Source organism: Acyrthosiphon pisum, chromosome A1, assembly GCF_005508785.2.
Source record: "Acyrthosiphon pisum isolate AL4f chromosome A1, pea_aphid_22Mar2018_4r6ur, whole genome shotgun sequence".
NCBI classification, from domain to species: Eukaryota; Metazoa; Arthropoda; class Insecta; order Hemiptera; family Aphididae; genus Acyrthosiphon; species Acyrthosiphon pisum.
This window is the reverse complement of record NC_042494.1, coordinates 83,446,426-83,473,097: the sequence shown is the minus strand read 5'-3', so window position 1 is coordinate 83,473,097 and position 26,672 is coordinate 83,446,426. Positions and strand designations below refer to the sequence as shown.

Here is a 26,672-nt window from a genome sequence, read left to right as displayed (position 1 = left end):
ACTAATATTGAGTAATATACAATTATTGTAATGAACTACAACTACACGTTCACATTATTCCTGAACAAATGTTTCGGGACGGCCGATTGACCGGGCGGCTGGCATTGAACTTAAATAATATTATTAATGACATAATATGGATTCTAGAATATTCTAGACTTCATGATCATGGTATATTGGTATTATTGTAAAAATATACTTCAAAATACCTGATCGCCAAAGACGCCTAGACGAATGTCCAGATTGCCGTTTTGATATTACAATATTATCCTCCTTGGATGTCCCTATTATCATTTATTTCACATACGATGATTGTTGCTAGTGTTTTTATTTTTTAAGTAACTGTTATCTTATTTCGTTAAAAATGTATTTTTACTAAATACTTACGCAAAAAGTGATTACTGAGCAGTAAGCTCTGCATTAAAAAAAAATCGCTTTTAAGTTTTATTTCCAAGTGTTTCAACGCAGTTGGGTTTTTTGAAATTATTGTCGGTGAGTACATTATAATAATTTTCGTTTATCTATACTTAAAATGTCTGTCTTGGAATATTAGTGTCACTTTTATTTTAATGTAATTAATGATAGTTTAAATATAACATCATCCAACCTAACACTCAACTACCTAGAATAATGATAAAACCTTTCAAATTATGGTATGGACTATGGAATTTATTTTTAGATAATTATATTATTCACATGATATGCGTTTGTGATGTGCGGTTAGTTAAAATATAATTGTGATTCATTATAATCACTGTCTTAGAACATTGAAACAAGTCATAATACAACTGAAAACAAAGGATTCAGACGCTTGACCATGTATTGTTGGGGCAATACAATCAACGGGGAACTCGGTCTGGGTGGTATTGAGGAAAACTATATCCTCAGTCCAGAAGAGATAGTCAATTTTGAAAGCGTGAATAACATTAAATCAGGTAACTATCTATCATGTATGAGACATTAGCAACAATCTAAATATTTCATTCACGTGTTCACTATTAGTGGCTTGTGGAAATAATCATACACTTGCCGTAACTGAAGATGGACAATTATATGCTTGCGGTAGTAACGATTTTGGTCAGCTGGGACATGATGGATGTCGGACAAAACTACGTATGTACATTTATAAAATGTGTACTTTAATTCCAACAAACCATCTATGTGAGTGTTAAATTTGTAAGTTACATGATTTACAGAAAAAATTCCAGGGGTTGAATCTTTGGTGATGACAAGTGTTGCATGCGGAGAAGCTCATTCAATGGCACTTAATGAATGGGGACAGTTATACACTTGGGGTTCTGACTCCTGTGGACAATTAGGTGAGTTTAAAATGTTTAAATGTTTTGAAACTAGCCGGGAGTAAAAATGGGTTAATTTTATTTTATAATGAAATGTAGGACTTGAAACTGATGAAGGGATTCAATATAAACCAAAAATCGTCAAAACATTAGCCAGTATGCTATTAGTTCAAATTAGTTGTGGATATAAACATTGTATGGCTCTGACAAACCGTGAGTTGATTTGTAATGTCTTGTGAAAACATTTTATAAAAAATTTTACCTTTTTATTTCAATCAATAATTATTTAATATTTTGGCTAAAGTGCACTTTACCAACCCCCTCATGATTTTCAAATTTTTTTTTTTTCAAAAGATTTGTTTTTTATGCTTAAAACGATGGTGTAAATTTTTTTTCCCGGAAACTATTATTTTAGAAGTTATAGCTTTCCAAAGTTTACGATTTTACGTATATGCGTATGCGCACAACACTACTTGACTGCCACGCACGGCGCCTATAACAAATTTTAATTTTTTTTACGTATTTTAACAAGTTTTGCGACAGTAAGTTTTGGGTGAATAATATTGTGAATCACGTCATAATACAATGTTTTCGAAGCCGGGTAGAATAGAGATAAAGTTTAGGTCACCTGTTTAGTAAGTTTAGATATAGAATATAAGTTAATAGGTAACCATTAGTCGGTCACCTGTGAAGATAATTGCTTTTTAACAACTTTGTTCCATTCCGAGGCCTACCCAAAGTGGTTTTGCATAACAAATCTGGGCATATTTTCGTTTTTAATTGTCCAAGCGAGCGAGTGACCCCGCTCGGTGACTCGGTGCAACAAAAATGCAATTTTCTTAACCCTGTGACCCACTTGGGGAGGTGTTGCATAGCAAATCGGGGGTAAATTATTATTGCACCATCGTTTTAAACAGGTTAGACTACGTAAGTACAAAAAAATAACAAAAATGGTCTTTTTCGCGACATTATAGTAGTGTTGCGCGCATGCGAATAAACGTAAAATCGCAAACTTTGGAAGGCTATAACTTCTAAAATAATAGTTTCCGGGAAAAAAAATTTACACCATCGTTTTAAGCATAAAAAACCAAGTTTCTTGAAAAAAAAAAAAATTTGAAAATCGTGAGGGGCTTAGTAAAGTGCATTTGTTCCAATGTTTTATTAAAACCTATTAAATTGTATTATTTATTTTTATGTTAATAAACATTTTTTTTATTAAAAGACAGTTTTTTTATTTACATTAAATCTTATTCATACAATTAGATGGAGAGTTGTACACTTGGGGCTCAAATGAATTTGGACAGTTGGGCCTTGGACTTGGCCCTGGTAATGTGTCAAAGCCAACATTGGTTAATTCACTGGTTGGCTTACCTATTTCATTTATTGCCTGTGGTGGATATCATAGTTTTGTTGTATCAAAATCAGGTAAGATAATTGTATTAAACAAATGTTTTTATTTGTTTATCTTCTATACTGTTTTCAACACTAATAAATATTATTACTCAATTAAACAAATTTGCGTATCATTTAATAGGCACAATTTGTTCACCATATAGTATTCATAAATAAATACTATTCAAATTTAAAATAATTCATTAATAATTAAGTTAAATTGTATAACATTTATGAGAAAACAAAACTGTAGGTATAAATAATAATATATTAATTTATACAATTTGTAATGAAATGAAATTAGGCAAAATATAAAATAGAAGTTGATTTATTTTTGCTCTCGAGAAATAATATCAATGTAACTTCATAGGTAAATGAAGTTTATAAATTGTATTTATAATACAGTATAATCCCGTTACAACAATGTCCAAGAAACTGAATTTTTTTTTTGTTATAACGGAAATTTTGTTGTAGCAGTTTTCGAAAAGCTTAATAGCTTTTCGGTAGGGGACTTCTATGACTTTTGTTATAACAGGATTTTTTGTTGTATCGGTATTTGCGGTAACGGGAACTTACTGTAATAATTATTAGAAAAGTTGGAAGTAAAGTTAAATTACTAAAACTATAAATTTAAATTCTTTAATGCACGGTGATAAAAAAAGCTTTACTAAAAATCAGTTAAAAAATAAAAATTTCTGTATCCAGCCTAAAAACATATTTATGTTAAAAAAATGTATTTAGTATTTATAATTTATTATTATGATTATAGTTTCCTAAAAATAATTTTTTTGAAGAAATTATGGGGAAAAAATGTTTGCATTATATTAGGATAAATTCCCCCTCCCCCAAGTCATAGATTAATAAAATATTTTTATTAATTATTTATTTCAAATAGGTGCTGTGTTTGGTTGGGGAAAAAATGATTTTGGACAACTAGGGATAAACAGTCAAACTAGCTTATCATCACCTGCACAACTGAAAACAATACGAACTGTCAAAGTAAAGTATATTGCTGGAGGAGAAGATTTCTCAGTATTCTTGACATATGTAATTATTCATTGAATATTTAATATAATATAATATTTTGGTTTATTGGTCTATTGCTTAATATTTTTTTAGGATGGTGGAGTTTTCACATGTGGTGCTGGTATGTATGGTCAATTAGGACATGGTTCATTTTCAAACGAAATTGTTCCAAGAAAAGTGCTAGAACTCATGGGCAGTACTGTGACTCAAGTTACATGTGGGCGGTAATTATTATAATTCAATAAATAAGGTATTGTATTAATCAATTAATATTTTCTAATATTTTATAGGAGACATACTTTGACTTTAGTACCTTCAAAGGGTCGAGTCTACTCATTTGGACTTGGTAGTGTTGGCCAGTTAGGTACAAAATCATCTATTAACTCAAATACACCACAATTAGTATTAGGACCTTGGCTATCTCCTTCTGGAACATCTATGATAGAAACAAATAAGCAATATGTTGTTAAAAGTATTTATGCGGGAGGTGATCAATGTTTTGTTAGAGTCACTCATAAATCGGTATGTGTTTTTTAAATTAATTAGCTTATTCTTGTGTTGATGATTGAAAATAATAATGCATACAATTGAGTGCCTTTTAGCTCGATATATGTCCAGATGATTATCGAATTATTCAAGAAAGTTCTCAAATTTGGACTGTAAAGCTTTCAGATGTGATAAATTTATCAACCATCCTACCAGAAAATCCTGTTGACCAAGAAAGAATGTCGTAAGTTTAAAAACATTGGTTCATCTGTGTATATATATTAGAGGTCTCGATTACACGTGTAGTGAACTACACGGGTACCCGTGTTTTTACGCAAGACGGGGTTAAAGCCCGTGTAATAAAAATACCCGTGTATACCCGTGTATTTAAATACCCGTGAGCTAAAATACTCATATATTTACAACTCAAATACAATTGTATTTAAGTCCTCCGCAGTTCTGACTTAACGATTTCTCCACATTCTGAACTCAATGTAACAGAGCATATCATATTATATTGTGTTTTTCTAGCAAAACTTTTAGATATTCATAACATACTTAAAATATAATAGGTAGGTAAGTAATCGAGGGCTATACAATTTTTATTTAAATAACCAATTATTTGAATATACAAAACGTAACATAAAGTATTTTTGAATTCTGAATTAATATGCAATATACACGGGTATTAAAAACACGAGCTTTAATATAATTTTTACCCGCATGCCCGGGCTCCGTGTACCCGTGTATTCTATATATAATATATATATGTATATGTTATACATCAGTATATTCCATTCAGGTTTGTAGAAATAGTGATGAGCAGTTTGTCATGTTTAAATGGCTCATTTTTAATGTTGAATGATATTCATTACACTTGTACAGAAAATAATCATGGTATAGATTTTGATCTCGCTGCACTATGTTTTGATGCCATAAGTCATGTACGCAATACTTCGTTGAGTGATTTAGTAAGTATTCAATTCATGTTAACATTATATACGTTATAACACTAATATCTTATTATTTTTAGATATTAACATCATTAGCCAGTGCAGTTGATTCTTTATCATTGCCTTCTCCTGATGTGGAGTCATTGAGGTTTTATCTAACCTTACCTATGTACCACGAGTTTAAAAATATTACAAATGCTACCATACTTCAAGTGCCTTATGCTGAAGCATTACTAAATCTGAGCAGCACGGATTCAAATACTATAGGTAAGATTACATTTAAAAGACATTGATAGTCAACTGGTAATATAATTTTGAAGCCACATGAATGGTTATCATTATGGCTGGGAATGCACTGGGTTTTTTTCCAAAGCTAGGTAAGTTATGATCTTTTATAACATAAACGTTTCATGTATTATTGAATTAGAATAAGAAGCTGCATCATTTTGCAGTTCAACAATTTTCAATTCTAATGTAATTTTTTTAATTTTTAAAAGCGTTTTAAGGTTATTGAGCATATTATAACACTAAAATCTGGATTTCTTAAAATTTTATTTTAGACTCTTTGTTTAAAAAAGTAACTTTGTAACATGCTAACGACTAACAAGGATTTTACCTGATTAAATACAATTAATCGTAATTTTTAAACAAAATTTCTATGAGGTAAAAGTTGAGATTATTATTGTTGCCTGAAAAATTAAGTTATATTAAATTATTTTTCAGATTAAAAGTCCCCGTATAAGATTAGAAACTGTATCGTCTTGCAAAACTTTTTATTAAATTTATTTAATAAACATTTTTGGTTCAAAACCTATTTAAAATGAAAACTTAAGAGCATTTATAGGTGCATTATTTAACATATTTTTTTTTATTTACAGCATTTTTACCTTTTGGGGCATCACATTCCCATAATAAAGTTAAATAAATGCAAAGATTTTTATAATTTTAATAGAAACCACTAGATTGTGCATCTTACCATTTTCGGGTATTATAAAAAACTAAATAATATATTAACAATAACTAATAAGCAATAATTATTATTCTGTTAAAACGCTTAAAATATTATGTTTATTATAGTGTCCACTGTATATGCAGTAAAATCGATGAAATATTACAAAAAATTTAACCAATTTTTAAATATCTTAATAATTATTAATATTGTAATTAACTTCTTTATTAAATCAAACATGCAATACAATATAGATACATCAACATCAGAAAAATTGAATATATTTCAAATTCTTTTAAACTAAATAACATTAATACATTGAATTTGTATTATTATTAATTTCACAACATGCATAATTTATTGACTCTTACGCACGTATAATATAACATCTTTTATTTTTTAATACTAACAGTTTTTAATTTTTAATTTTATTAAAAATTTTTTTGAAAAATTCAAAATGGCCAATTTTGTAAATCTGGTTTTTAGAAACATTTGATTGTAAAATCATTTACTTAAGTCTTGTAGTTCATTTTTTAAAATTATTTGAAATCTCATCATTTTGTTTAAGTAGTCGTAAAAGATCGTTTCAAAATCAAAAAGTATAAACAAATTTTAAGAGATTTTTTGAATAATTGTTAAAATCTAAATATATAAAAAGTTATTACTTTTCAAATTAATGATTCTTAATTCAAACATTTTAAAAATTTAAAAAAATTATAAAAATTAAAATATTATATGACTTAAATAAATGTTTTTACAATTGAAATTCTTTCTTAAAACCAGTTTTCGAAATTGGCCATTTTTTATTTTTTAAATCCAATCAATTTAAAATGTTTGCTTTCAGTATTAAAAAACAAAAAAAATCTCGAAAAAAATGTTATATAATACATGTAGCACAAGAGTCAATAAAGTTTAAATGAGCGGAGAAGTGGACAAACATTTCGCGGGGTAACCCCGCTTATCTATACTTTGAATATTTATAACTCATAAACTACTCGCCCCAAATTCGATTTTTGTATATCAAAATACTAAGAAAAATATTCTGCTTTGGGATATAAAATTAAAACCCAATTTTGTCATTCAAAAAAGTAAAAAAATTATAAGGATAAAAAATATTTAAAAATGTAATTTTTTAAGAAAAACATTGTTTTATAAACGACTTGAAACTATGTAAAAAATATTTTCAAAAAAATTTACACTTTTTGAAATAATGAGTGTTCAAAGAAAAGAATCACCCTGTATATATAAAACAAATTGAATAATATGGTTATGGTTATCTTTATACATCAGTATATTTTATATGTACAATATATATACATCGGATATTACAAATTACAACGACTGGTACAAAATATCACTTTGAAAACTGAAAAATATTCATTAAAATGCAAAAAAAAAAACATACAGGTCACGAAACTCAAACAATAGAATTTAGAATTCTTATTAAACAGTATACAGTATACATACTTTTAAAATATGTTTGTGTATACAAATTCGAACTACTAAAATAAACTACTAAAATAATATTCAAATTGGTGTACGAAAGTTCAATTATATTCTTCAATAAAACTTTTAAGTTGCAATTTGGAGATCTAGTAAATTACTTTATTTTCTAAATACAAAAATATAAAAAAAAAGAATTGTCTAGATTCAATCAAATCATACCAATAATTATAAACTGTATAGTGTATAGTCAACAAATACTATATTAGTTTATGATAGAATATAAAACACAAAATTATATTAAAATTAAAATTATACAAATGCTCTATTTAAGTAAGTTATTCTGAATACAGTCCCTGCTATTTAACTTATCGTGAGTTATCACTTTTATGTTCCTAATGAAAAACTATTACAGTTTGATTTATTATAGTCTATTCAGAATGAGAGAATACCAGATTTATGTAACAAAACCGCTTTTGACCATGGCCTCCCGATGTCGTCTTATTCTGAATAGAGTATAGTATATGCATATTAAAACTATTTCTCAAGTAAACGTTTTAACTTGTTCATCATATTTTCATATAAACTACTAATTTTAGAAACAACATTAACATAATTATACGAGTGGTAATACCGTATATAAATGATGTTCATATATTGTTCACCATTATCCATTTAAACGTAATATGTACTTCATAATTAAATTATAATTTAAAAATAATTATTTAAATTTTTTTACCAACAGAGTTTTGGATTTCTTCAATGCCGGTTGTGTATTTTAATACCTTATTAATGGTGTATAAAAATGTATTTATTGATCAATTGAACACCAATACAAATTCTACTGTAAGTATTGTAAATCTTTATTATAATCGTCTGTAACTTACTATGTATTGACTACTAACTGAACACTGTTGGAAAGGTTCATCATCATTAATCGACAAAGTAGAAATAACATTTTTACGACTTACACGTATAGTTCTGCTTAATGTAAAAGAAAATATAAATTTTTTTTTTTTATTATTTATAAAACCTGACATACAAGGTCATCTAACTTATTGATAAAATAGTAACAATATTCAACATTTATACAGTTGATAGGGGTAAATAATTTCAAATATTTACAACAAATTTCAGGCATTTACATTGATGAATATATATATATATATAATGATACAATAAAATGAATTAAAAATTTATAGGTGTAGTATTATATTATTATTATTATTATTATTATTATTATTATTATTATTTTTTTTTTTTTATTAATTTTATTGGAGTTGAGATAGGGCATCATGAGGACGTCCACGCTTGAGACGTTGGAGGGTTTGGCTTATCGCTGAGTTTGAAATGTTTCGCGCTACTGGTGTTGTTGATTTGGTCAAAAAAATTGATCGTAAGATTTTTTTATGTAGTCTGATTGATAGAAGTTTGAAGTCTGTGTGGAGTACTTCTTTTCTGATGAACGAAGGTGCGTTGGATATTGTGCGTAATATCTTGGATTGGAAAACTTGGATCTTATTTATGTGGGTTTTGGCACAGTGTCCCCAGATAGGGGCAGCATAGAGAATTAAAGGTCTTAGAATTTGCTTGTAAAGAAGCAGGATTTATTAATTTAAATCTAGTTTAAAAAAAAATATTCAATAGTCATAGCTAGACCAACACTTGCGTTTATTATATATATGGTTATATTTTGGGGATTTTGAATATTTCACGATTATTGGCGTTACGAACTAGGAAGTGGAAATTTGTCCGTACGGTGTGTTATATTTGTAACGCTGATCACTTTATGCCCGAGGTCACTTAGACAGTTTACGATTTTAATTTATATCATATTATAATATTAGTTGTTAATTTCATATTGTTCAATTAAAGTAAGAAATGTATCATTTAAGCTCCCTTAAACCTCGTCTGAAATTCAATATTTCTAGAGCTGGTATGTATATTAATTTACTTAGGTATACTAAGATTTTGCTTAATTAAGAAAATTACTTGAGCTAATAAATCTTAAGTAAAATTAAAGAAGTTCAAACTAATTAGTAATTACTGAGTATTTTTTACATGAATAATTATTTACTTTTGCCAAAAGTTTATTTACTTTTGCCAAAAGTTTGTTTGGTATTAACCATGTTGTTTTTTAGGAACAAAAATGTTGGGATAAAGCATTGATAGTGGCTGCTTCAATGTTAGCTAAATTAAATAAACTAAATTCCAATTTAAACGGGCATCAAGTGAAGAAAGGCCAATTGAAAGTGCCATACACCTCATTTTATATTCCACAATTATCTGATAAGATAGATATACCTTCTGATTACATGAAGTGGATGCGTGCCGATAATAACGGAATTAAAGTAAGTATATGTTATGTTTTCATTTATTGGTATGAAATACTTGTTGCATTCATTAAATTCAAACTGTTTTTAGTATCAAGATTTTTATTTTTGTAACTATCCTTTTCTGTTCAATGCTGAAGCTAAGACAATACTCTTACAAGTTGATCAGAAAGTACAGGTGTGTGTGTGTGTTTCTTAATAGAACAAAATTGATAACAATATTTAATAAATAGAGAGTATGATTAAATGTGTGACTATTTGATTTCAGATGCAACAAGCAATGCAAGCTGCAGCAACAAGAGCATTTACGCAAATGCTATTTTTGGACGTGAATCAGCATAATTTAGCAAATCAATTTATTGAGCTTAATGTCTCACGGAACAACTTAGTTGTAGATACAATACGTGAATTGTCTCTTTATACTCAACATGATTATAAAAAACCTTTGAAAGTGAGAACCTAATAATTAAAATAATTCCTGGTAAAATAATTTTATCGTGCGTTAAATAGGTGAAATTTATTGATGAAGAAGCTGAAGATGCTGGAGGAGTAAGAAAAGAATTTTTTATGCTTTTGATTAAAGAGATTTTAGATCCAAAATTTGGTATGTTTGTAAATTATGAAGATACAAACATGATATGGTTTAATGACTCTTCCTTTGAAGATGTCACAATGTATTATCTTATTGGTAAAAATCACTTTTCTGTTTATATTTTCATTTAAAGTATTTGTATTTATTTACTTTTATTTCTTTAGGTTTGATGTGTGGCTTAGCGATATATAATTTTATTATCATAGACTTACCATTTCCTGTAGCATTGTACAAAAAACTACTTAACGAACCTATTACCCTTCAAGATTTTAAAGATCTGGATCCAATGGTGGGTATGTAAGTATATCTAACATTTGGCTCACAAAAATAACTCAAATATAATTTATATTTAAATTATTTTTACAGAAGTTTTGAAGAATTATTGGCTTATAATAAACCTGATCTTGATGAAGTATTTAATCTCACTTTTGAAATCACTAGAGAAGTTTATGGAGAAATTCAAACAATTCCATTGAAACCAGATGGGGCTAATATAATAGTTGATCAAAATAATAAGTAAGTAAACATAATTAATTAATACCTATGTTTAATGTTTGAATTGTATTTCTATTTATTTTATGTTTAGACATGAATTTGTCGATTTGTACGTAGATATGGTATTAAACCGTAGAGTTGAAAAACAATTTAATGTATTCAAAGATGCATTTTTAAAAGTGTGCGGTGGACGCGTATTAAGATTGTTCCATTCGCAAGAATTAATGGCTGTTGTTGTGGGCAATCAAGACTACAATTGGATTGAGTGGGAGAATAATGCTGAGTATAAAAATGGTTACAGTAAAGACGACGAGACAATAAAAATGTTTTGGGAAGTATTTCATGAGTTTAACATTGATGACAAAAAGAAGTTTTTGCTATTTCTTACAGGAAGCGATCGTGTACCCATTATGGGAATGAAAGCAATAAAAGTAAGTAATATTGGTACTTTTTCATTATCGCAATTACTACCTGATGCTAAGATTACCAAGCCAATAAAAGTAGATTTTTCTTTATTTATTAACCTTTTCACTGGTCCAGACATACTACTACGTCCAAAACATTTCCACTATTCATTGCTCCGGACGTACTATTACAACCCTGTATTTTATAACATCATTTGCTGGTAATCGTAATAAGTTTAGGAAACCTTGGCTCCCATTATTTTAAACTTAAATAATTAGATCATATAGATCTCAAAATTAAAAAAGAAAATATAATAATAATAAATATTTTATTAAGTAGCATACACAGGTTGAAGTGAATAAATAGTGTGGCAGTGAAAGATTAATTATCTTATGCATTGTTAGACTGCAGAAATAATGTCCATTAAATTTTGTAAAAAATTTGGGTAAGAATCATAATTATGTCATAGTTATAAATTGGAATAGTTACATCCAAGAAGTATGTACAGTAGGGCTGTCTAATGAAATTTAATAAAATGTAATAAAAAAAATCTGAGGCCCAGAAAAAATAATTGAGATTGATGAGAGTCATAGACCTTATACTCATGGACGAAGCATGGTGGTAGTTCCTACGGCCAAAGTAGGCTGCACTGCACATGTGGTTCCTTACTTCTGCGCATACACGAAAAACCAATCAAGTTGGGCATAATTAAAATCAAAAACAGTGTAAATACGTAATTATTGTATTATTTCATGATACATGTATATTTCTTACACGTTTTAATTGAATTAACCAAATTATGAATAAACTTGTATTAAGTATTACTAACAACTAATCTTGTTTTTGATTTCAACTTTTTTGTTATATTGACTAATTATAATGATACCCGCCGGCCAAACAAGCTCCGTCTATAAGTATAAGGTCTATGATGGGAATGTTTTCAAAGACAAAATAACAGTTGAAGAGTATTGCCATAATAACAGTGGATATTTGGAGACATTTGTTAGAAAATTAATAAAATATAATTTTTTATTATTGAACAAAAATTGTTAATCAAGTCTAGTGGTAATTGAAATAATATAATTGTATTTTGCTGGTAGTCATAGCATTAGAAAAGATTAATTCTTAATTAGGTAATCGTTTAGTATGTGACCTATCTAGCAAAAATTGAGTTTAGTATGTGACCTACCAATACGATTATCTATATAATGTATGGTTACCAATCTATTAACAGGCAAGATACATTTTTAACATTTTCTAACTGATATAAAAAAGGGTATTGTTAAACATTAATAACAATTGTATGCATTTTTTTGAATAATTTTGAAATATTGTACATAATATATATTATTTTTTTTATTAATATTTTGTTGAACTGATTTTCACATTATTAAATGTAATCCTGTTTTATTTTATATTTGTATTACTAATTAATTAATAATAATAAAATAACATAGTCTTATGATTTTTACTTTTGACTAAAAATACAAAACAAATACCCAATAACGTAGGTCACATACTAAACAAATAAAGAAACTGCTCATAACGACGTATGTAAACATCTTTAAAAACATGCGTTTAATCCGCGCTAAATAATTATAAAATAATATTCAGCCACGCGTAGGGAATTTTAAACCATTTATTTTAAATCTATATTAGACGCCATTTGGCGTCAAACGCGTTGCTGAATGATACTTATGACGCCAATTGGCGTCAGTACGCAGTCAACGTGTTAATTAATTTATGTTTTATATTAATAATTAATAATTATATAATTTGTATGCCTATTAATTACTTATTAATAAATGTCTTTCAGATTTATATCCAACCCACCCTAGATGATAACTTCTTGCCTGTGGCACACACATGTTTCAACCTTTTAGATTTACCGAAATATAAATCCAAAGGAAAACTGAAGTATAAGCTGACTCAAGCCATTCACCAGACACAAGGATTTTCTCTGGTCTAAACATTTTATGACACACATTCCTCAAAAATAAATACACTCAAAATTAAATGTTTAATTAACAAACTTTATCGTAGGATTTAATGGCAGAGGAGCTCAGCATTATAATTGTTGAATATCAGGGTTACATTATTCGCTCGTGTTAATGTTATGTTTTCGTTCCTTAATGCCTAGATTAAGATTTATGTTATTTATTCAAATAATTAATATAATATAAGCTTGTGGCTGGTTAATAAATTGTTTAAGACATAATCATATTTGTAATATTTACTTAAGGACAATAATTACCGGTTAGGTGAATATACAACTCGATTAAAAGAAAATTCAACTCAAAAATACTTGGTTTTTTTTATCTTATCATTAGTTCCAATCAACTGGTACTAAAAAAATCAATGTATGAACCATGAAGACAATATAAAATAAGGAGACCAAACCCCACTTCTGATAATGTCCCGAAATGAGTTGAACCATTAAATGGTCACAGGCTGCGCTGCGTGTGCACTGCGCTATGGTTGCTACTTTAACCAGCGTAGTACCAGATTCCAGACGCTTGACTTTTAGGAAGGATTTTAAGTTGGTATTTTTCTCCTTTCATCATCCCCAGTCAATTTATTTCTCGCAGGGCCGTATATTATCTTCAACCAGTGGCGCAACTTGATAATAAGGGGCCCATGTGAAAATTTCTAGTCCGGGGCCCTTACCTGTTAGCAAGAATTAAACCCAGTACAGCATTTGGTATAAATCGAACATGGTTTAAACTACTCTTTAAACTTTCCTGATATTTTTAAGATCAATTTGAAATTTTCACAAAATCTGTCAAGTAGTTTTTGAGAACCTATATCTATAATACAGCCTACAAATATACATTTAACTCTCATGTTTGTTTTAAGATATAATTTCTTTATTCGTAAGTAACCATAAGCGTGCGACGATTTAATGGATCCTTTTACCTCATCTACCAGAGTAACTAATGGAAAACATTTAAAATACTAATGTTTACTAATTATTAAAAAAAAAAATAAACAAAAATGTCTACCGTAAATCTCAAAATACCTCTCCGGGTTGAAGCAACTAGGTCTAATAGTGAATCTAGACCATTCAGGGACTCACTCAAAACCACACAAAAAATGTCCAGTGGTTTAGGAGGAGATCAATGACATACAGACCAACATTTATTTGTATATAGACATGGATTGTTATTATTTTCGGCCACCCGGCACCCAATTCATTTTACCAAAGATAATTATTATACACTAAAACCTTCCCCGCGACTCGACTATAGTGAACAATTAATAAAACAAAAACAAAAAACAACTGAAAAACGATAACAAAAAATCCCAAAAACTGAAAAAAAATTAATAACGAAATCAAAAACGAAAACGAAAATAAATTATAGTATTATACATTATTAAATTATACCATGAAAAAAAAAAATTTGCTTGTCTTTACTTTTTAATCTTTAACTTTAAAAACATTTTAATTTTCTAATTTTTATATTAATTATAATTTTGATTTTAAACTTTTAAGTGCATTTCTGTATTGCGCATTACTATTATAACTCAAAAGTTATAAGTTATAAGAATATTATATACATATTCTGTATATTATAATATATTATATTGTTATTAATTAACGTTTTTAAAAACGTTATTTTCCTATTGTTATTGATTAACGTTTTTGATAATATTGTTTTTTTTTTTATATATATTATATAACAATTAATTTTAATTTTCAACATTTAAGTGCATTTCTATATTAAGCGATACTATTATAACTTAAAAGTTATAAGTTATAAGAATATAATATAAAAAATATATATATTATCAAAAACGTTATTTGGAAACAATAGGAAAATAACATTTTTAAAAACGTTACCTAATCAAAAACAATATAGAAAAATAATGTTTTCAAAAACATTAATCAAAAACTTAATAATCAAAAACGTTAAACAAAAACTATATTTTTCAAATCAATAAAAAAAGGTGGATAAGTGGATGTCGCTCTGCTGTATAGTAGGTTTTAAGTGGGTCACTGTATAATGGATAGTATTAAATTTGAATTCAATGATATAATATCACTGTATAAGAAAAACGATTCTGAGCGGAGACGGTATGTCAGTCTAGGTATAAGACATATTTTTACTTATATCTATGGTATTAAAAAAAAATTGACCTATAATATACTCAGGAATATCACAATATCCATTATGTAGGTACTTATAACGCGTTATACATCAACAACAAACCGTGATACTATCATGGATATACAATAGTATACTTTAGAAGTTTCAAGTACCCACGAGTAATATTATACAATCACAACAAAATAACTAAAATAGTTATTCTAGGTTTTTTAACATGTAATTTCGTCCAAATTCGAACTTAAAATGACTATAAAAATAAACTGTGCTTATGTATTTCTTAGAATTTTTGGTAACAGAGTTAAATATTTACGTGCAATCTTGTTTTAAATTTTCAATCCTTAGTATAAAAGTTGAACATTTTATAATTTTTTTACTACAAAATTATTATTCAATTTTAAATTTGATAAATTTTGTCAACATTTCAACTTCAAATGCTTATAAAAGAAATTGTGCCTATGTATTTTTAATATTTTTCAACTACTATTGAAACAATATATTAGGAGCCTTGTATTAAATTTTTACACTTTTTGGCCCAATAGATAAAACTTTATTGATATTTATAGAAAAAAAAACTAAAAAAAATGAAAACTGACCATGTCTGTACTTGTACACAGCTCAAAAAGAGTCAAATTATTTTCAAGATTTTATCGTATATAGATAATGCTAATATAGACATTCAGTGAAATTTTCAAATATATACAGTCATTCGTTTTTTAATTACAATAAAATAAGAATTTTGTCACATGAGAAATCGAGCGAATATCAAATGTTGTAAAAATATGAATTTCAAACACTCATAAAAATTTAATTTGAGTTTCTTATAGACATTTTTTTTTTTTGGTAAAGATAGATTATCCTATAAAGAATCATGTATTACATTTTAAAATATTAGTTCTAAAAAGATTCTAAAAAAAATTTTTACGAATTATTAACTCAAAATAATTTGCTAATTTTCGTGATTTTTACATATTTTGTCAATTTTTGAAATTTAAATGCTAATTAAAAAAAACTGTGACTAAGGATATATTTTTCAAATGACATTGTAACAATATAGTAGGAGCCTTGTATTAAATTTTCAAGTATTTTTACTCAACAAATAAAGTTTTATTGACATTCATAGAAATAAAAACTAATTAAATTGGAAACTGAAATTGTCCGTAAACAGCTCAAAACAAATCAAAATATTTTGAAAATTTTATCATGTATAGAAAATGGAAATATAAACAATCAGTGAAAATTTCATGTATCTACAGTCATTCGTTTTAAAGTTACACCAAAAACCAAAATCAATTTTCTCGAAAACAGATTTTGCGTAAAAATTCCCGTTTTTCCTTAATTTTTCTTTTGTTTTTCACAGTGCTTTTGAAAACTAGGTATTGGAAAAATGTTACTTTTGACCCCCCAAAGTACCAACTAGATTCACTTTCCTATCAGAAAAGGTACTGTTGAAGAAAATCCAAGCACTTTTACTGTCCTAAAAGGTGATAACAGACACAAAAAAAAATTAAAAATAAAAAAAAAAACACACATCATTGTAAAATCAATACATTCATCGTTCCACTCAGTATCTAAAACGAAAACGAAAAAATTAAAAACGTTTTTCCACCCCTGCTATTGGACGTAAGTAAGCCAAGTACATTTTTTTCCTTTGTCGTCCTTGATAACATTCTCGGACTTAACAGTTTATTCAGTGAGAAATATGCACTATTCGCCGAGTTCATTCTAAGTTTAACTTCATTGTGCATATCGTTTTTATGATTGATGTTTACTCCTAGATATTTGAAGTCATTGACCCGTTCAAAGGTGTATGGTTCGACCAATAAATCGTTCATAATAGGTGTGTGGCGTGCCATTAGCATGTATTTTGTTTTTGATTCGTTAATTATAAGTCCGATATACCGACTGGATGCAATTCATTTTTCCACAGTATGTACAACCTCCTGGCGACTATTTCCTAATATGACTAGGTACTTCATCCGCATATGCCAACATTGTCATATTTTCATTAAGCTCCATTACTCGGTTCTCCCCTACATCTCTAACAACTTTTTCAAGAGGGAGATTAAACAACATAGGAGAGAGGACATCTCCCTGCTTTAATTCTTATTTTAGTTCGAAATGTGGGGATAGTTCCCTCTGCCATCGGACTTTGTAGAGTGTATTGGAATTGCATATCTTTATAATTCTTATTAATTCATTTAGAATACCTAGATTCGCCAAAGCAATCCATAATTATTGTATTGATCTCTATTTATGCTGTCGTAGGCTTGCTTAAAATCAACGAAAATCATATGGAGTTCATTATTGTATTCATAATTCATAGTATTTTTCATAATTTTGTCGAATAGTAAATATATGGTTTGTAGTTGTTTTCCCTCTTATAAATCCGCTATGGTATCCAATAATATCCGTTGCATATTGTTCTAGTCTGCTGAGGATTGCCAGAGATAGAACCTTGTAGCCAGTGTCCAAAAGGTAGATTCCTCGGTAATTTTCTTAGCTTCTTGAAGATCAGACAGATGATTGCCATATTCCAGTCCGTTGGTATTTTTTCTCTAGTCCATATATTATAAATTAGTTGATGTATTTCAGTTGTTAATTGATTGGCCGTCAGTTTTATTAACTCCAAATTTATATTGTCGTCGCCAGGTGTTTTATTATTTTTTAGAGAATTTATTAGGTACCGTTTTAATTTCATCCAATGTAGGTTCTGTGGTTTCTGGCTCCGCTGTACGGTAGATTATTTTTTCGTAGGGTGTGATGTTATCTTGCATATTATTTAAAATTCTCTTAAAAAATTTCATAAAGTGCAACACTTTTCTTAGCTTTTATTTAAAACATGTCCCCATCCAGGCCTGCAATATTTATATTATGGCACGACCCGTACAGATCTCTATCACTTATTGTCAAACCACCCACCATAATATTATGTATATTGTATAAAAATCTGAGGCAAAACATTGATAGACCCGCCACTGAAATAATTTGACCGAATAATGATATTATGAATTATGTAATATTGTGTATATTATATTATATTATGGTAAATACAATTAGACGTGTTTAAAAATAAATATATTTAAAAGTTATACTGGGTTGGGCACCACTGAGGCCTGAGTTATACAATAAAAGCATTTTATATAGATTTAATTTAACGTATTATTTTTATAAATCATATGCCCACTGTTTGTTTAAATTTTATTGATTTTAATATTTATTCATCAAGAATACTGAATAATCATTATAATATTCAAAATATATTTATTTTATTTTTATTAATGACATCTTAATCTATAAATTATTATATTTCAACAATTACAAAAAGAAACAAAAAATGTATATCATATATGTCATATTCTACTTATAGGAATAAACAACACAAATTTGTACGATATTAAAGACGTATAGTAATTTATCATGAAACCGTAACGTTGACTGGCATGTGCGCAGTGGACAGTCTCCACCGCGTATATTATTATCATATATGTTAATAAAGAAGATAATTAATATAATGACTGTGCTATATCGATGTACGATATACAACAATATATAAAAGTGACAAGGTAAATCGGAAAAGAATGTTATGGAGTGGACGAAATGGGAAGTGTAATTTTGTTAATTAGGGAAGTTAGAGCCAATAGAAGAGGGTTTAAGATACATTCTAAATCTTCTATAAATTTTTTTGTGATGTGGAGAGGTTGATTGACTGATGATGAGTTGGCTGTGGCTTTGGCATAAGATTTCGGTTTTTGATTTGAGTTGTTCCTGGGGACGTTGAAGATTTATGGTGTATCAGGTACAGCAGATGGTGGAATGGGGTGATTTTTCGGTTTATCAACTTTGTAAGCGACTTGGTGAATAGTACACTCTAGTAAGTCTTTAAAAATTTGACAACCTTTGTAGTTGGCAGTGTGGTTACTGTCACAATTGGCGCATTTAACGGGTTCTTCCCGTGTTTTAGTGCAATCTTCGGTGAGGTGCTTAACCCACATTTCACGCAACGTGGAGGTTAGAAACAATATTTGCATGTATGTCCATACATTTGACAAGAGTGACACTGGGGAGGACCAAGTGTTCAAAATATATAATAATTAAATAAATAACATAAAGATATTTATATATTAACTTCAAAAAGGGTAAGTCGTATTATTTTGATAATTGGATATATTGTAGTTTATGTTATGTATAAGTATAATACAAATATAATAATATACAAATTTAAAAATTTTGGAACAAAATAAAAAAAATATTATTGAAAAATAATATCTTTATCATCAGTAGATTTAAGATTATTTTAAAAGTTTAAACTATTCTATTACATATGATTTTTAAAATGTTTGCTATAGGCAGTTCATGATATATAAAATAATTTACAAAATAAATGGCTGAAAAATTAAAAATATATAAACATTTTGCAATTTGTTGGTAAATTTTAGTCTGTTAAATAAAATTTATTTTTTTAATCTTTTAATTACAGTTTCTTCAAATTCAACTTTTTTATCAATTCGAATATGTTCAATTCCTTCTATGACTTTTGATTTAATCCAGTGAGGTGCTATTTCTTGGAGAAGACTGAAGTGAGCTTTCCATTCTTCTAAAATAATAAGAAAATTGACACTTGCTAGAAATTTAAAAAAAAAAAGGAATATTTATTTACGGTCTGTCATAGTTTCAGGATAACTCTGCTTTAATTGATTGATGATTTTTTTGACTGGTATAATATTTCCTCGAAGTTGTACGAAATAGGTACGCATACTTCTTGCAATATCTGGTAATCTATTCATCATTCTATCTTCTTTTAATTGACCCACTGACCGTGTCATCAAATCTTTAGCCTTTGCTGCTTGCTTTTCTTGAATCTTTACATAAATATTTGAGTATAAATGTAAAAACAGCAAAATAATATCAAAAAAATTACCTTTAGTAAAAATGATTTTGGAATCCCTTTAAGTGCTCCTTTTAATGCATTTTTTGCATCTGTTGAAGAAAATTTTTTTTCAGTTATAATTTTATTTTCATTGTTCATTGTTATGAGAGTCCGATTCAAACGATTATTGTAAGCAAATAATGCATGAGATTTATCTAGAAACAAATCAAACCGTAATTAATGCATTAGTTATATAATTTATAATGTAATGTAAATATTTTTGCAAAACATATATCCTATATTACCCAATAAATCTTTTGCAGTTTCTAATTTTGGTTTATTAATTTCAATTTTAGGTAATGTTGAAGGAATTATATCTATTACGGATTCAACATCAAACTCAGGATGCCATCTAGTTATTTTATTTTTGTCAATTACAATAGGTGGAATTAATGTATTCAAATATTTCTGGAAACAAAAAAATTAGTTATTTTAAATTAAATTAGCTACAATTATAATAAAATCATACTTCATGATGCTCCTTCATAATGTCAAGTAGTGCATTATAAAATATCTTTTTTCTCCGGATTGATAGTTCAATTAAGTCAATGTTATCTTCATCTTTTGAGCCTAAATTATATAAAAATGAAATAATTTAAGAAAATGAGTTACTGTAGGTAATAAAATATTTACCATAATTCGGAACTATTACTAATTCCTGACTATATTTCTCTTTTGGTGATTTTACTAATGCAAACTTGAATAAATCTGGTACTACAGTCTTAATTTGTGCTAAGTGGAATTCAGTAAAATTCCTAAAAATAAATTACATTTTGAAGTTTGAACAATTATAAGTTGTTTATGAAATTTTCAATAAAACGATATTTAGATGATTACTTTCTAGTCATATGCTGAACACTACGTTTGAGTTTATTAAATGTTATTTTTTCTTTTCTAGTAAACATCATTGAGGAAACAGTTTCCATAGCCTTGAATAATTCATCCAAAATACGGTACTTCAAAGGCAAAGGTAATGTTTTAGAATCAGCCAATGCAGCATATCGTTTTGACGGTGAAAAAGCCATAAGAGATCCAACTTCATCTAATAGATTACTAGGCGAAACATATTCTGTTGGCTGTGTCATCTGAGTGGTCATTTCATTCTTTGGACTAACGATAGATTGTGCTGGGCTGAGAAATAAAGATGAAGGTTTAAGTTGAGATCGTTTTATGGGACTTGATACAACTTTTTTTGGGCTAGTATCAACCATGAGATCAACTGATTTAAATGAGGATAAGTAATGACTTTTGGCAGCTTTAACTTTAGATTCAGCAGAGTTAAGAGCAATTTGAGATTGATCTACCACGCTGATCAGTTCTCGTAATTTTTTAAGATTATGCTTATGACGAACAATTTTGCGAAATTCACCCAAATCCAATTCCTAAAATAAATTAAATATATATGAACTTATTATAATTGTTTGAATAGAAAAATGCATTATTTTTATTGTATTGTTAAATTTATGGCATGATCAACAGTTAGGTAAGGTTAACAAGATTATCTTTGTATCTTAAATGTTTATCATAATATGCCATAGAAATTAACGTCTTATTATGAATCATGGAAATTATGTTAGATTTAAAATAAATGAAATATTATGTGAATGTAATAGTTTACCTAATTATTAAACATATCTGGAAAATAAACTAGAAAAAACTAGAAAATAGTAATACTGTATTGATAAACATACTTTACGTAATTTAGCTTTGGTTGATGGTGTTTGATCTGGAGTTGTAGCTCTCTCTGAATAAATTTCTTGTTTATTTTTAGCCTCTTTTTTCTCCAAAATGTGTTCAGCAACTCCATTATTAACACCAGCATTTAGATTTTTTTGGAAAATTGATTTTGCTATACCAAAATCAACCTATAATAATAAATGAAACAGGTAACAAATACAAAATGATTGGTAGATAAATAATTAAATATGCATTCTACAGAATAATAATAGTAGGTCAGAGGCATGCTGAGACTAATAATTATTCTCTTCAGTAATAAATTATAATTATATAATATAAAAATTATTTTGATACATATTTACTATGTTATAGAATTTGAGTATAAAAAGCTCATTTTTTATATATTATTGATTTTTTTTTTATTTTAGTATTTCTACAGTAATTTTACTTTCCATCGAAAACGAGTAGAGGGGTCATAGTTAGTTATTATTCTGATTGTAATACATTCAAAAGATTGTACAATTTTTTTAACTGAAGGTTTGAAAGCTCTTCAAAATTAAATCCCAGAGGCCAGGTATAATGAGGAGTGATTTATAAATAAAGTTTTTTTGTTAACTGACTAAAAATATCATAATTTTGATATGTAATATTATTTGCATTGTATGTTTCTGTTTTAATTTTAAAAAAATTTTCAATGAGCAACTGTCTCCGTGTTTTAAATGTATATCAGAAATAAAACCATATTTATTAAAACATACATCTAGTAAAATTATATTGAATTTTAAAACGATTAACCACCTAAATTAATACCATATAACCTATAGACTATACCTATATACTACAAGTAACAAGTTATTCTATGAATACATTGGAACAAAACCTCTATACCAGCCACCAAGCAACTCTTTTTTCAATTTTTTTTATGCAAACAAATGTATTTTTGTATGCTGAAATCAGATTTTTGAGGAAACTCTACATTTTAATATTATCATTTTAAGTTTGTTGTTTTTACCTAATTGACAGTGGGATCACTTGTTCACTCGGACAGTTAAATCAAAAACATTCTTCAATATGTAATGTAAAACTGCTTTGAGAATGGCTGGAGTAAAAAAAACATTTTTAACGGCCCATATAAATCTGGCAGGGTCACTCTCTTGCTCGAATAGTTATATTGAAAACATCCTTCAAATTGTTATGAAAAACTACATTGGATAGGTCCGTAAAACATTAAATCTTCAAATGACTACAATAATTCACCGTAATTCACCATCGTTTTCAGCATACAACAATATATTTGTTTGCATAAAAAAAGTGTAACTTTTGTCAAGTAGTTTTATAACCAAAAAAATATTATAACCAAGTAAATTACATCATAATATTATATAAATAATAAACTTTAATTGATATAGGGGGTCTTTAATCATAGACAAATATATGAATAGGTATTATTAAAATGAAAAAACATAATACTAATATCACTTGGTATATCAGCAAGGTTGGGCATTAACGAGTTACTTTTTTTTTAGAAGTAACTTCTAACTTAATGGGTTACATTTTTGTCCGTGTTATTCACTAACTTATAAATTAATTAATTGTATTGTCATGTTAAGTTAATTTTATTCCTAAACCACAGATTAAGAATATATTCAATTTTGTAAAAACTAATTTTATAAAAACAAATAACCTTAATCCGAAATATTAAATATAATAATTAATAAATAATAGTTATTATATTGAATATCACAGAATTTACTGTACTTTAATACAATAAACAGTTAACCATTTACTTTCAGTATTCCATACACGTTATTATACTCATTAAATAATCATTAATTATATTATTAAATGTTACTTAATATTACATTTTTATTCATTCGTGGAATTACAGTGATAACTTGGATAACGTAAATAAATGAACAATCTATTGAACAACACTGCAATATTTACACAAAATATAATCTGTCGACTGTGTAACATGTAGTCAAAAATTATTTTTCACAATCTTGTTTTTATATTGCTTTCTGTGGAGCTGTGAGCCAAGTAACCAATTAATTATATTTTATTAATGAATTTGGTTATTATAATATTTAATGTAATTGTGAACCTTTATACAAACAAATACATAAAAATAATTTATTTATCATGTAAGATTTGATCATTGATTAAAGCAAATTATATTAAGTACCTAGGTACCATATTAATTTTAATACCTACATACATTTATTTGAAAATTATAACTTTTAAGATATTTATTGAATTACTGTTATTTATTAGCTTTAAAAAAACGTAGGTAATAGGTATAATTATAAATTTTATGTGAAAAAAAAAAGTAACTGATTTTTAAGCTACCTAGGTACTTTTATTTTTGAATTAATGTGTAACTTTTAACTTTCAATTTTACTTACATTTGTCTAAAGTTGCCTATATTAACATACCTTAACAAGTTAAAAATAATAGTTAACTTGCCAACCTTGTATATCAGTACGTTACTAATACAGATAAGTTAGTACAGAACACCTATAGTAAGTTAAGCAATGACAAACCTTTTGTTTTTTAATCGTTTGCTGCACAGTACAATCAAACGATAATCTTCTAGTTGGTTTATGTATTGCAAATGTATTGTTCACACTTTCCTTTTTGTGCAAACCATCTTCGGTGGTGGGTCTTTTTCTACTCTTAATGAAACAGTCCAATGTCCTTTGAGTATCCATGTTTACTTCAATAATAATTCGGTTGAATTGTCAGTGCCTAGTCTCTGTTGACAAATACGTCGTAAATAGTATGTTTTACTTTTGCTATTTGCTAAAGGTAGTCAGTATTTTTTAGTCACTAGTCAGTAATCATAAAAAAATGGAAATTCCGTATGCGATTACCTATTAATTATTAACGCTGAATGCCGGTTTTGGCGGTATAACCGTGTGACTTACTGACTTACAAGTATACAATATTGTAAAAAAAAATAATAATAACAAGTTGTTTGCAGCTGTTGTGGACAGTGGTGCCGTGGAGGTATTTCAGTATTTGTGGTGCACTGGTGCATCGTGAACAGTTCTGTATAGAAATCTGTGTGTTCACCCAATTGCAGTGTAGGCCTAATAATATTCATAATAATTGTACAATGGTTACCACCGCAATTTTTATAACAATATACTCACGCGTTTACGAACAGAAGTCAGCTGCTGCTGGTCGTAGCAGTTAATCGTTATCATTTGACCTGACATCGGAAAAACGTTATTTATGTTAATTTTAAATACTTAGCAGTTTTGCAAAGAATACCGACATAAACAAATAAATTATAAATACATATTTTTAATATTCAAATTATCAATTATGTTCATCGTAACGTACTCGTCTATTTAGTGTGTGCGTATTATTATATAATATAATTGGTATTTTATAATAATTTCCATATAAACACCACAGTCCACAGTGTCAATAGTGGTGTGAGTCGTGCAATTAACGACTCGCCCATAACTATATAGCTGTTTGTTTATTCTTCGTTACTGTCATATAGTGATTTCAAGTATGTATACGTTTCAATAAAATATATATTACTCCTAACTGTAAGCCACTCGTTAGTGAACTTCTGCTGTTGGTGTACACTATTTAGCGGTTAATATGACATATGAATAAATAACTATATTTCTGATTTTTGAACATAACATATACTATACACGAGTTGTGTGTGTACTTAATAATATGTCTTTTGGATGGTAAACTAAGATCAGTTAATTGTTATGAAATCTTTTTTAATGGTTTAACATTGCATTTATGTCTGTCTGAGTATCAAATAAATTGTCCGCATTGTAACAACTTTTCTTTTAGTATAATATTGGGCAATGCGTTATGTGGGAATTACAGAAAAAACCAAAGCATAAAAATCCCACAAAATAATCAGATTTGTATATTTTACTATTATGTCATGTTCTATTAGACAAGTTATTATTTCAAATTTAGATTATAATCTAATGACCACCAGCAAAGACAGCGTGATTGATAAGCTGCAGACATACCTGGTTAGGTATAGGTATCATGAATTTAATAAGTGGACCAAAATTTAAAATTCCTCAAGTGCAGCTATGTATATGCAATTTGTATTTTATAAAATTTATGGTAATTATTTTGTAAATCAAACTCACCATTCCCAACGCTATTCTGATTACTAATTAAGAATTTGTTTCAGACAATAAATATTATTTGTATAATTGGGTATCTATGTACCTAATTTTTAAATGTCAATCATTTTTACAAAAATGTATTATACCAGGTTCAGTGTCTATATACAAAAACATATTAAAAAAACCACTCTCTAAGCTATGATAGAAGTACCTATGTATGAAATAGGTAACATTAATAAAAAAAATTTGGCTAAGGCACCTATACCGGGTGATTCTTTTATCATAGAACACTCATTATTTCAGAAAGTGTACATTTTTTTGAAAATATTTTTTTACATAGTTTCAAGTCGCTTATAAAACAATGTTTTTCTTAAAAAATTATATTTTTAAATATTTTTTATCCTTATAATTTTTTAAGTTTTTGAATTTTTTGAATAACAACATTGGGTTTTAATTTTATATTCCAAAG

The 26,672-nt window shown here is 27.6% G+C and overlaps 3 protein-coding genes across 8 annotated transcripts in view; 2 read left to right on the top strand and 1 right to left on the bottom strand.

The window, feature by feature from the left end:
* The first annotated feature begins 322 nt into the window (after window positions 1-322).
* LOC100164302 (probable E3 ubiquitin-protein ligase HERC4) lies at window positions 323-13,674 on the top strand. Of its 4 annotated transcripts, none has more exons than XM_001948483.4 (21): window positions 323-492; window positions 764-935; window positions 1,003-1,113; window positions 1,197-1,319; window positions 1,398-1,511; window positions 2,562-2,723; window positions 3,586-3,737; window positions 3,810-3,940; window positions 4,007-4,238; window positions 4,319-4,446; window positions 5,005-5,173; window positions 5,236-5,422; window positions 8,293-8,393; window positions 9,689-9,898; window positions 9,972-10,058; window positions 10,149-10,331; window positions 10,391-10,568; window positions 10,637-10,769; window positions 10,839-10,988; window positions 11,059-11,398; window positions 13,189-13,674. In XM_001948483.4, exons 2-21 carry the CDS (start codon window positions 818-820, stop codon window positions 13,339-13,341), a joined length of 3,162 nt encoding a protein of 1,053 aa, XP_001948518.2. In that variant the 5' UTR covers window positions 323-492; window positions 764-817; the 3' UTR covers window positions 13,342-13,674. The 4 variants fall into 4 exon arrangements, with proteins under 4 accessions (XP_001948518.2, XP_029343496.1, XP_008180062.1 ...); XM_029487636.1 differs by having other exon boundaries at window positions 351-492; window positions 680-935; XM_008181840.3 differs by lacking the exon at window positions 323-492 and adding an exon at window positions 502-653.
* Window positions 13,675-19,882: 6,208 nt separating this feature from the next.
* On the bottom strand, window positions 19,883-25,111 carry LOC100168382 (DNA replication factor Cdt1). 3 transcript variants are annotated; one of them, XM_008181839.3, is made up of 10 exons: window positions 24,959-25,106; window positions 24,629-24,840; window positions 22,100-22,273; window positions 21,246-21,790; window positions 21,042-21,163; window positions 20,878-20,978; window positions 20,654-20,816; window positions 20,400-20,563; window positions 20,139-20,340; window positions 19,883-20,075 (listed from the first exon to the last, which is right to left on the bottom strand). In XM_008181839.3, exons 2-10 carry the CDS (start codon window positions 24,794-24,796, stop codon window positions 19,933-19,935), a joined length of 1,782 nt encoding a protein of 593 aa, XP_008180061.1. In that variant the 5' UTR covers window positions 24,797-24,840; window positions 24,959-25,106; the 3' UTR covers window positions 19,883-19,932. The 3 variants fall into 3 exon arrangements, with proteins under 3 accessions (XP_008180061.1, XP_016657512.1, XP_001948429.2); XM_016802023.2 differs by having other exon boundaries at window positions 19,883-20,072; window positions 24,629-25,111; XM_001948394.5 differs by having other exon boundaries at window positions 24,629-25,106.
* A 146-nt stretch (window positions 25,112-25,257) lies between these two features.
* LOC100569969 overlaps window positions 25,258-26,672 on the top strand; it is a 5,197-nt gene continuing 3,782 nt past the window's right edge. The window contains exon 1 of the mRNA XM_003242419.4: window positions 25,258-25,608. The gene's annotated coding sequence lies outside the window, so the exon portion shown is untranslated. The remainder of the gene's footprint in view (window positions 25,609-26,672) is intronic.

Excerpts from the sequence above, each read along its gene's own strand:
- LOC100164302 (XM_008181840.3), top strand. Across the intron at positions 4,447-5,004 it reads GTTGACCAAGAAAGAATGTC|GTTTGTAGAAATAGTGATGA; the intron begins GTAAGTTTAAAA and ends TATTCCATTCAG. Across the intron at positions 10,569-10,636 it reads CACAATGTATTATCTTATTG|GTTTGATGTGTGGCTTAGCG; the intron begins GTAAAAATCACT and ends TTATTTCTTTAG.
- LOC100168382 (XM_001948394.5), bottom strand. The coding sequence starts at position 24,796 with ATGGATACTCAAAGGACATTGGACTGTTTCATTAAGAGTAGAAAAAGA. Across the intron at positions 20,979-21,041 it reads AGTAATAGTTCCGAATTATG|GCTCAAAAGATGAAGATAAC; the intron begins GTAAATATTTTA and ends TATATAATTTAG. Across the intron at positions 20,817-20,877 it reads TTATGAAGGAGCATCATGAA|AAATATTTGAATACATTAAT; the intron begins GTATGATTTTAT and ends TTTTGTTTCCAG.